Below are 11962 nucleotides of genomic sequence, written 5' to 3'. Positions count from 1 at the left end.
CGAACACAGAGGGGACAAAATACAATGTAGAGCTTTTCTTTTCGAAAGAAAGAAGAAGAGAATAGGAAAAAAAAAAAAGGAGGAAAACATTTCGATCAAAAGGGATCGTGTAAGAAAAAAAGATAAATAGATAGATAGATGGACGGACGGACGGATGGATGGATACTGCATTTTACCTTTCTTAAAGTAAAACATTATTTGAGGGGTATTTTGCTGCTATTTCTAGTAGGCGAAGCATCTGTATTGAGCGGTTTCTATGTTGGCTCCAAGAAAAGGTAATCAAATGAATAAATCTGTTTTGAGACGTACCAAGAAATCATCAGTCATCTCCCCTGTTAATGTAACTCTTTCGAATGCCCTTCCCTCACTTGTGTCCTCTCGGTGATCGGCTTTTCTCAAAATGTTCTATAAATTTAACAGTTTACGGGGCAAAATTGTTCCATCGAGTCAGGAAGCAGCATATTCTCCTCAGGTATTATTTGGTCTTTATAATAGTTCAACATCATTATTTAAATATTTCTAAGCTTTGTGCCCTTGACTAACATCATCACAGACCTCTAATTCGTTTGACTAAGCAGACTACTTGTTATTGTTAGATTCATATATATGTGTATGTACACACACACACACACGCATATATATATATATATATATTTATTTATGTAGTATGTGTATGTAATATTGTTTATGCTTTGTTTTATTTTCAGGATTAAAGTTGCTATTCTTTCACTATTTGTTTCATATCACTTTCGAAAATATTAGCTAAAAAAAAAACTTGAATGTCATTTGGGATTTTACATTAAACTATCGAAAAAATATATTTTACAGGAAAACGTCTATTTATATTAATATAGTGATACAAGTAAATTCTTTCACATTTTTTTGTTTGGTGCCCTACTTAGCACTAAGTGAGCAGACCTATGATCAAAAACGTTTCAGTTGTGATTAGGGGTGGGGAAGAAATTTCGGTGGCGATCTTTTACTATAGCTTACCACTTGCATATCCTTAAATTTGAGCTGATATCAGTTTGAAGAATGCCTTTATAGTGGATTCCTATTCATTTTTATAGTTTTTGTTCTTCATTTGTGTGTGTGTGTGTGTGCGCGTAAAGAATGTTGTTTAAGATAGGAAGGCATTGCTTATGCTAAGCTACATTATCTTGTGTGTCCTTTTATAATATTGGAGTATGATTTGAGGGAGATTCAGTTCATGTTTCCAGCAAATTGATCGTCCGTCTAAAGGTTCCCTCGTTCTTTTATACCCACTAAAAAAAATAAGAAAGAGGCATCAACATAATTCTCTCCAATTTTGGTACAGAGCTAGCAGGGAGTAGCCGATTACATTGACCCCAGTGTTCAACTTCTATTTATTTTATCTCTCCAGAAAAGATCAGTGGCAAAGTCAACCTCGACAGCATTTGAACTAAGAATGCAAAGAGCAGGGGAAATGCTTCTAAGCATTTCATCCCATTTCATCTGATCTGCTAACGATTCTGCCAGCTTGTTGCCCTAGACATCAGCATAATATCTTCCTAATAACTTTCCTTAGAGCAGTGGATGGATGACAGATATAGTAGGAGCGCTGGGCAAAATGTTGAAGGGATACCTTGCACTGATTTTGAGCTCTGCCTTTTGTCTTTCTGTGATCAACCAAATAAATACAATTAATGGTTGAATTATCCTCCCACTTCAAATGTATGTCTTAATGCCATCTCCTGCTTATTGGGAAAATATAACTCAATAAAGATGGCATTTATGAAGTAATTCTTGCTGCTACTGACCATCAAGTTTCCTTGGAATCCAGGGCACAGGCATGGCTGTTTTGTTCTGGATTCAAACCCTTTGCCTAGCACTTTCGGCAATTGACATCTATTGTAGTTGTGAATTAACATAAAACTTGTGAGGGAAATTTTCTATTGCAGAAACTTTGTGTACAACCGTTGGAAGGACTGTTCCTTTTCTTGAATGGCAAAGTAATCCTTTACCTGATTTAACATCTATACATGGGGTGCTTTTTAGCAGAATCCATTCTGTTGCAAGTATTTAAGCCAGGTCACTGGTTTGAGAATAACTTTCTTCCTTCTTGCCATTAGTTACAGGAACCCTGTAAAGAATCCTAGTTATGACCTTTCCTCCACTGTTTAGACTTTTAAAAAATAACAGAAAGAACAGCAGCTCCTGACTCAACAATGCTGAGAATGTGGAGAAGAATGATTATTAATTTAAAATATACTTCAAAATATAACCTGGATGATGGGCAGTCTGACCGAAATATTGTTATTTATAGACGTTCACCTGGGTATGGTGTTAGGAATTATTTTGTAATTATTGTTATGAATTCATAACACTAATGTGTTATGAATTTATTGGTAAAGATGATAAAAATTACTAGAGTACCTATGTGTGTGTGTGTACTAAATCATATTCATCATCATACATCCATTGTTTCACTCCTGCAAGAGTGAAGCAGAATGCGTTGGAGCAGATTTTTCTATGACCAGATATCCTTCCTGTCACCAACCCTCACTTGTTTCCAAGCACACGGTAATAGTTGAACATGTTTTTCACATAAGACTAGAAATGAACAGCCTTGCCTGTATGATTATGTCTCTCATTCACAGCCATCTTGTGATGTTTAGACAAGAGTACACACATACACACAGAATGGACTGCTTTCAATTCCCATCTACCAAATCCATTCGCAAGGCTTTTGTCAGCCCAATCCTATAGCAAAAGACACTTGCCCAGGGTGCTATGCAGTAGGACCCAACTCAAGAGCACATGATTGGGAAGTTAGTTTCTATCAGTAAATATTTAATTCCTCTATAAAATATTATAGAGTATTTTCAACAGCATGAGATAAAAATAAAATTATCTGGTTTCATTGTTACCTAACAACCCTTCAGGATTAGTTTTCTTTTTTGACAGCAGTGGAAAACCACTTATTAAATTGTAAACCAGCATGTATGTTGTTACATTCTTAAACCTCCAATATCATAGTATGGTTGATAAGTGTCGACGATAAAGAATTTTTTCTCTGCTGCTGTGAGCATGTAAACTGAATCACTGGTTTTGTACTTCCATCTTGTGTAGCAAAACTATTCCTAATCCATACTCCAAAGCATCAGATGCTACAACAAGGTCCATTTCAGGATTGAAATTCACTAGCAACAAATCTGTGATAAGAATTTTTTTTATTTCTTCAAACGTGTTTTGGCATTTAACCGACCATTTCCACTTTACTTCTTTTTTTAATAAGTCATTCAATGGAGCTCTTAGTTTGTACATGTTAGGAATGTAGTTCTGGTAGTAGTTTGCCATCCCAAGAAACGCTTGTAATGCTTTTATATTTGTCGGAGCAGGCATATTCTTTATTGTCTGCCCTTGGCAGGTCAGGCTGTCTACCATTTTTATCATTCATTTGCCCCTAAGTACCTAATTTGAGGCAAAAAAAGAATTCTCATTTTTTTCTTCACTCAAAGTGAACCTGTACTCTTTAATTTTCTTGAACGCAGCTTTAATATGCTCCACATGCTGTTCATGCAAATTACTCTAAATCAATATAGTGTCCAAATAAGGGATTGCAAATACACAATCAGATAACATAGCATCCATGATTTGCTGAAATATTGCCGGTGCAACCTTTTATCCAAAAAGTAAACCAGGTGTATCAGTACAATCTGCCATGTATATTTATTGTCAGATACTTTGAGCATTTGTCATTTACTTTAATCTGTAAATAAGCATCTACTTGTTTTATGTTCAAACTGCCCAAATCTGGCTTAACTTATCACTAGATCTTGTAGGGAAAATAGCATAAAGCACAGTATGTACATTCTATAGTTGGTGAGGCCTTACCTGAACATTGCATTGATACTCCAAATTCACTCCCTGTCATCATCTATAAATGTAATAGAACAAAATTCTTTTCTAGGAATCAGCTTAGTAGAAGCAAGTCTCAAGATTGGTATTTATCTGCTTTAATTTATTCTTTAGTTTCTTCTTGAAGTGTTGCAGTCCTGACAAGATTTATTTGTTTGGTTATTCTATGTTTTCTTGTTGCAGGGGTTAAATCAATTGAAAGAATTTGATTCTAAACTGACTTTTGAGAGCAAATCTGTTATTACAACACGTGTTGTACCTGAGCCAATGGCAGAAGCTGCATATTCAGGTCCAGCACTTGGATTAGTTCCCAAAACATCTACTTATAAAGGCGTCATGGAATTACAGAAACTCTTTCTGGTAAATAATTGTTTGTTTGTTTGTTTTTTTTTGGGGGGGGGGTGTTTTGTGTGTTTTGGTTTTTCTTTCCCATATACACCTTCTCAACTTACGACCATCCGCACTTATGACCACAAAAAGTAGGAAATAAAAAAACAAATAGATAAATAATTGATTTTTGGATGCACAATTGCCCCAAAGTTTTCAACTTTGGGCAGTTGTGCATACAATAACTATGTCAGCATCTGGCAACACAGGCCTCCCTCAGACCCAGGCATCCACTGCCTGCCACTGTCTCTCAATCACTTTCAAGCATCAGTTGCATTTGAATGAAAATAGTGTTGAAAAATGTACATCCAACATATGACCAGATTGACTTACGACCAGTCAGTCAGAAATGGAACTCAGTCATAAGTCGAGTAGAAGGTATATTTAGTGTTTGTGATGATGTCAAGATTTTTGCTATAGTAGCTTTCAGTGACGGTTTGTCTTAGAAGTTGTTTAGATCTTAGATCATCATCATCATTTAATGTCTGTTTTCCATGCTGGCATGGGTTGTACAGCTTGACTGAAAACTGGTAAGCTGGAGAGCTGCAGCAGATTCCTGTCTGATTTGGCATGGTTTCTGCAGCTGGATGTCCTTCCTAATGCCAGAACAAGAAAGAATTGTGTTGAAGTTGATAAATCAGATCTTGTTAAATTAATACAGAAATACACGACTGTAGTTTATGGTACCTCTGCATCTCTAAACAACATAAAGAATTGATTTTTTAAATCAATGTTTGATTACAAAATTGATGGTGCTGACAATGACAATGATTGTGATTATCATTCTAATTAAAGTCCTGGTGAAAATGGCAATCTGAGAAAGGAAAAAAAAAAAAAAAGATATCAGTGATGTTATAGTGTATCCAGACTTTGTGGTCACCCTGTATAGTATTTTTTTTTAAATAGCTTTTTTATTGTTGTTTTTCAACTCCAGTTCAGCCCTGAACTGGAGATTACAAAAGAAATTTACAAAATTAAATGTTAATTTGAAATTTAATATTTCTTCATTATTTCTTTATATTGAGATTTTACATCTACATTCCGTTGCTTCCAAGGGTAGAATAATCATTTTGTCGCAACAGTTGTTTTAGTTTGAAGCTTTTCCTACTTGTTAAACCACTAATCAGAGAAGCGCAGTGAAACATATGTGACAATTAGAGTAGAGCATGCAGAGTTATGTACCTTGATCACAGGCTTAACAAAACGACTGTTGCTGTAACACATGGTGCTTTTTGCAGCTGTTGTAGCTTTGTATTATTTATACATAAATTCTTAGCTGTTACTTTATAATTCATCTACGTTTTGAGGAGTTAATAATTATACCAAACAATAGATTAAGGCAGGCCATCTTGCATAACTGTGTAGTTCAGTTGCTGATTATGAGATGTCAGGAAGATAATATTGATAAAAGTAACAGTATAGTAGATAGACATGTAAATTTTTGAAGGATAAAAATGTACATGGAATGTAGTAGAAATAGTTCCACATTTGCCCAATATGCAAGAGATGTGTTATTTGTTTTTTTGTTGTTTTTTTTAAATCTCAAATTGTTTACAACTATATTTTTAATGCTGTTTGTATTGAAAATCTCAAGCAGTTATATTTATATGTGTATGTATGTCTGTAAGCATGCATGGCAAACAACATCCATATAATACACACACACACACACACACACACACACATGCACATGTGTATGCATGTAAGTATGGGTGCAGGCATGGCTGTGTCCTAAGAAGCTTGCTTCCCAACCACATGGTTCCAAATTCAGTTCCACCGTGTGGCACTTGAGCATGTGTCTTCTGCTATAGCCTCAGGCTGACCAAAGCCTTGTGAGTGAATTTGGTTGATGAAAACTGAAAGAAGCCTGTCGCATATATGCATACATACATATCTATATCTGTGTGTGTGTGTCTTTGTCTCTGTGTTTTTGTCCTTCACCACTGCTTGACAATTGGTGTTTGTGTGTTTACATTCCCGTAACTTAGCAATTCAGCTAAAGATATTGATAGAATAAGTTGTTGACTTAAAAAAAAGTACTGGGGCCCGATTCATTTAGCAAAATATTTTTCAAGGTGGTGCCCCAGCATGGCCACAGTGTAATGACTGAAACAAGTAAAAGATAAAAGATATATATATTTATATACACACACACACATACTATACATTTATTTGACCAAGTAATATGTTTTGGAATGGCAGACAAAATATTTTGCATGGTATTTAGTTAAGTTGCTTTATATTTCAAGTTCAAATCCCACTGGGTCAACTTTATCTTCAGTCCTCAAAGAGCCATTAAAATAATCAATTAGTGAAGTATTAATTTGATTCAATAAAATATACTCTCTCCCAGAATTCATGGGCATATGCCAATGTTAGAAATCAATAATTATGAGTTTTCCTTTACAAAATTCAATTGCTGAAAGGAGATTTTTCACGCTGTGTTGATTAGATCTCTCTTTTTCTCTTTTACTTGTTTCAGTCATTTGACTGTGACCATGCTGGAGCACCACCTTTAGTTGAGCAAATCGACCCCAGGACTTATTCTTTGTAAGCCTAGTACTTATTCTATCGGTCTCTTTTGCCGAACTGCTACCAAATCCACTAACAAGGCTCTGGTCAGCCCAAGTTTATAGAAGACACTTGCCCAAGATGCCATACAGTGAGACTGTATCTGGAATAATGTTGTTGGAAAGCAAGCTTTTTATCACACAGCCACATGATGGGCTTCTTTCAGTTTCTGTCAATGAAATCCATTCCCAAGGGTTTGCAGTGTGGGGTTATTGTAGGAGACACTTGCCTAAGGTGCTGTGCCGTGAAACTGAACCGGAGACCACTTGATTGGGAACATTATTCCATGACACTTTATGAGGGTTTCCCAAACGGATGAAAGGAAGAGTGAAAGTTATCCTCAAACAGGAAATGCACCCTGAATGTTTATAATAGAGCAAACTCCTCCAATAAAGGTACCTTAGGATTAGGTGGTAATGTTAAACTGGACAACAGGTAAGTTCAAAAACATGTCACATTTAATCCAGCCAAAATATTCTACCAGTCTTATGTTAAAACTGACCACATCCAACCTCTCACACCTACCCTACAACATCATTCTATAAATTATGCAAACACACCGTTGAAATCTTGAAACTACAAGATAATGCATGACTAATTCAAAATAATGTGAATAAATAAGCAATACATTTGACAAAGTGCTAAAGTGTTAAATTCTTGGTTGTGAAATTATTTGAAAACTGGATAGTAGTCATTCCATAGAATGAAGCTTTTAATAGCATTCTTCAAACTCTAATCAATTTATATTATTTCTTTTTCAGAAAGAAGATGGCTTGTTAGTGTGGCAAAAACGAGGAATACGGGATCGATCTATGTATATATTCTCAGTTGGCTTGTGTATTGCTGGATTAGCTCTTTGTGGGAAAACATTATTCACGATGTCATTTCCTCGTAAAAGTGGTAAGTATGATGCTAATACATCTAAGTTATTTATTGTTGGTTAGCCTCAAGTCAACCCTATTTGAGAAGACATGTTTGTTTTTCTCAGGGGCATCTAGAACTACATTATTCAGTGTGTCCTTTATTGTTTTTGAAGAGAGTAAAAGGAGATAAGTTGCTTGACCTGCTTCTAGTGGGTCAAACAACTTATATAAAAAGCATACATGTAGGAGTTTATTGCTCTGTTACCTAATTTCTCAGATATCATCATCATCAAAATTTAATGTCCATTTTCCATACTGGCATGAATTGGACGGTTTGACAGAAGCTGGCAGAGAAGCTTGGCAGAATTTGAACTCAGAACGTAGAGATGGATGAAATGCCACTAAGCCTTTTGCCTGGTATGCTAAAGAGCCTTCCAGCTCACTGCATTCACGTCTTTTTTTACATAGGATATGTATGTGTAATTATATTTACATGAGAGACGCATAGACTTTGAGTTATTCCCCTTGCGTTCAACATCGGTTTGTTCAATTCTTAATACAATCCTTCATCCCATATATTTATTGATATACTTTCACTTACTTCTATATTTTATGCACACAGTTTAGGAAACATCACTCTTCACACTTTGAAGGCATGTGACCTAGTGGTTTAGGTGTAGCACTCACAGTCTTAAGATCATGCTGTCAATTCCTGGATCAGGCAGTGCATTCATTTCATGTTGTCCAGTTCATGTAGCTTAGTGGTTTGAGTGTTGGACTCACGATCGTAAGATTGTGGTTCCAATTACTGGACTAACCAATGCATTGTGTTCTTGAGCAAAACACTTCATTTCACGTTGCTCCAGTCCACTCAGCTGGCATAAATCAGTAATCCTGTAACTGACCAGTCTCCCATCCACGTGGGGAATATATATATTATGAAACTGGGAAACTGGCCCTTATCAATCGGTATGACTTAAGAAGGTAACTTAACTTGGTGTTGCCATGGGACTCGTGGCAAGAAAAAATAAGTATACTTGCACTGTTAAGCTAATATTTTCTTCGCTACAAGGTCAGGTCTCAACTTCTTTAGCATTAAACAAATAAAATGTAAATCTTCCTCTTTAGAACTATAGACAACTTTTCTTGTGAGAGGAATTGAACTTAGTACAGCAAAACAAAAAAACTTCAGTGCTGATGCTACTTACAGTACTTAACTATACCACCCATGGTAACTAGCTAATAATGATGGTGGGGGTGCTCCACTTTGTTGTTTTAATTGATGGAAAACAACTGTCAAATTTCTTGTAAATCACATAGTACCATCTTAAATAAGGAAAGAACGCAGTGAACAATCTGGTTCTATGCACTCCTTAAAAGATGGGATGGCCCCGTCTAGAATTCCTTTCATCATAGTTCTCCCTGGATTGACCTTCAGCTAAACAACAGTAACTTAAAATCCAAGTTGATTTCAGCCATTGAGTGTTAGTGTCTAACTTTGCCACAGATAGAATGCAACACTAGGGATAGGGCATGTTTTCATGATTAGGTATCTGGTTCTTTGTCTATTCAGCTAGTGACATTGTCAGTTGAGAGTAATGAGTTAATTGGATTTATCATGAAGAAATGTTGATCACACTGGTTTGTCTTCATCTTAACTTATGATATTGATTAAAACACATTCAGTGATATCTGGATACCAATACATACCTTCTTTTATATGTGGTTATAGGTAAACTTCAATGCATGAAGATTACTGCAGAAATAAAATACATTTCTGTTACATTATAGGTAATAGATTATTGAAATGTATCCTCTGTTAATTCTATATACATTTCACTACATTGCAAAAGGCATACTTTATTTTATCTACAAATGAATCCTAGTTCTCTGTGGAGACTGCTTTGGGTTAAAATCCCATTTGCTGCTAAATTTTCCATGAAATACACATCTTTGTTTCATGAGTTTGAAAATAAGAGAGAATATAGTAAAATAACTTTGTCACTATTAAGCTGATGTTTGAAACATAAATTAACATGTAACTTTAATGAGAAAGTTTTAATTTAGACCATTTTAAAACAGAAAGTTTTAATTTAGACCATTTTAAAACAGAAAGTTTGTACCATAGAACCAGGGCTAGTCTCAGGTTGGTTTGTAAGCACAAATGATCATAGTTTCACTGTTATGATTTTGTTTCTTCTCAGCTCTTTTCAAACCAAGGATAGCAGTTACATATGCTCTCATTAAGGCAAATGCATGCCAAATCTGATTTCAGTATTGGATTCCAATTTTATGCTCATCACAATACAGTACCTTTTAATACTGGATAATGCTTGTTCAAAAAAACTAGGCTCTTAAAAAGACTGCCTATGTTTGAATATTCATTTCTGTATATTCATGTATTTATGTTCATGCACAGTTTACTCATGTCCACATGCACACAAAAAATTGTATTTTGTTTATGAGTTACAACTGTTTTATGTTCAATTCAAATATATATTATGATATTTTTCTTCTTTTACAGAATAATGTATGAGGAAATTAGTTCAACAATTTAGTGTGAAAGGAGTTCATATTCTATTATAAACATTTTAGATTAATAAATAAAACATAAACATTTTCTTGTTTTTGGAGTTTTTCATTTATTTTTCTTTACACAATTATTTTAAAAATATTTGGTAAGATGTCTTTAGCATTTAAACCAACAAAATCCGGCTCAAATATTCTACATGTTTTACATTTAGATTGGCTATATCTGACTTCTCACATCTAACCTATGCTAATATTTTTAAAATAAATAATCAAATCATTGAAACCTCAAAACTATATGATGGTGCATGATTAATTCAAAACAATTTGAATAAAAAAACTATTACATTTGACTAAGTAATTTGAACGCTAAAGGGTTAAACAGGCCATATGCAGCCCAAATATACTACTTGTTATATGTTCAAACAGGTGAGATCCAGCCTCTCACACCTACCCTGCAATGTCATTCTAAAAATCAGCAATCACATTTTTGAAATTTCAAAGCTATGAGATGATACAGGATTAATCTTATAGAAATAAATATATAAGTATAACATTTGACAAAGTAATCTGAATGCTAAAGGGTTAATCTTTAATTTTTGTAGCCTGCTTTTTACTCATTAAAAAAATTAGATTTTATCTGTCAGTTAAATTATTATTAAATTATACTACTCTGACTAGAAATGTGAACTCTTTAGACCATAACGTAGATCTCTTTTCATCTACCATGACTTACAGGCAATAGCATTCATGGCTTCCTTGCCAGAGTCTGAAGATTCAGGATTTTTCTTGAGAAAGATACAGTTATGATTTCCTGTTGTCTTTACCCAGATTAAGTTAATGTGTAAACCAGCCATATCTGGGTCAAATATTCTGGCTGTTTTATGTTCAAATTGACAAGATTTAGCCTTTTACTCCTACCCTTCAATGTCCTAAAAATAAGCAATCACATCATGGAAATCTCAAAGCTAGAAGTTAATGAGTTATTCAAAATAATGTGAATAAAAGGGGATTACATTTGACAGGATAATCTGAATACTAAAAAGGTGAAGTTTACTCTGCTAGTCTCCTTGGGGTATTGGGGCTATTTAACTTTTGAGCAGAGAGACTGATTCTCATAACATCTGGGCATATGCACCCATTTGTGGGCCTATGTGAAACGTCTTGTGGCTAGCCCTATTCCAATTCTTGTATGCCTTATTTAATCCATAACTGGAGCCTTTGTTAACTACTCTCACCTTGAGCCATAGTGGACATGGGAGTAGTGGTGACTAACTCTATACACCCCCAAATAGCTAAACTCCTAGATTGGAGCTTCACCACCAGAAGCAGTTAAACTTTTTGCCCAAGACAAAGAAAATCACTTGCATCAAGTTTTTTTATGTGAAAGTTTTCCCAAATAATAATGACTTCAAAGAAGGATATAAATTTTCCCATGTAAAACTTGAACTACCATTTTTCTCTTTCGATTTTATGTATTTTTACTTGTAATTTTACATGCAGCTCCTGCAATAGATGGTTACTTACTAAGTCTTCCTAGTGAAATACTGAATTTTAAATCCATCTAATAAAACTATTAGGTTATAAAAAGTTTTTTTTATTTTTTTTATGTGTCCTTTTGTTTCTCTGTATCCCAATGTTGCTATCTCTACAACTTGTAATGTGATTTAAACAGGTGACTACTTTTATAATTTTCCTGTTATATTTCTATTGACAAAAACATTAAGTAT

The 11962-nt window shown here is 34.6% G+C and overlaps 1 protein-coding gene across 1 annotated transcript; it reads left to right on the top strand.

Annotated features, from left to right (window-relative positions):
• Positions 1-312: 312 nt before the first annotated feature.
• LOC106881626 (cytochrome c oxidase subunit 7A2-like, mitochondrial) lies at positions 313-10322 on the top strand. Its single transcript, XM_014932089.3, has 4 exons — positions 313-472; positions 4066-4242; positions 7602-7740; positions 10228-10322. Exons 1-4 carry the CDS (start codon positions 401-403, stop codon positions 10230-10232), a joined length of 393 nt encoding a protein of 130 aa, XP_014787575.1. The 5' UTR covers positions 313-400; the 3' UTR covers positions 10233-10322.
• Positions 10323-11962: the final 1640 nt, after the last annotated feature.

Source organism: Octopus bimaculoides, chromosome 6, assembly GCF_046866305.1.
Source record: "Octopus bimaculoides isolate indiv1 chromosome 6, ASM4686630v1, whole genome shotgun sequence".
In the NCBI taxonomy this organism is placed as follows: Eukaryota; Metazoa; Mollusca; class Cephalopoda; order Octopoda; family Octopodidae; genus Octopus; species Octopus bimaculoides.
The sequence above is the reverse complement of the archived record's forward strand: the minus strand, read 5'-3'. Positions and strand labels throughout refer to the sequence as shown.

Excerpts from the sequence above, each read along its gene's own strand:
- LOC106881626 (XM_014932089.3), top strand. The coding sequence starts at position 401 with ATGTTCTATAAATTTAACAGTTTACGGGGCAAAATTGTTCCATCGAGT. Across the intron at positions 473-4,065 it reads AAGCAGCATATTCTCCTCAG|GGGTTAAATCAATTGAAAGA; the intron begins GTATTATTTGGT and ends TTCTTGTTGCAG. Across the intron at positions 4,243-7,601 it reads AATTACAGAAACTCTTTCTG|AAAGAAGATGGCTTGTTAGT; the intron begins GTAAATAATTGT and ends TTTCTTTTTCAG.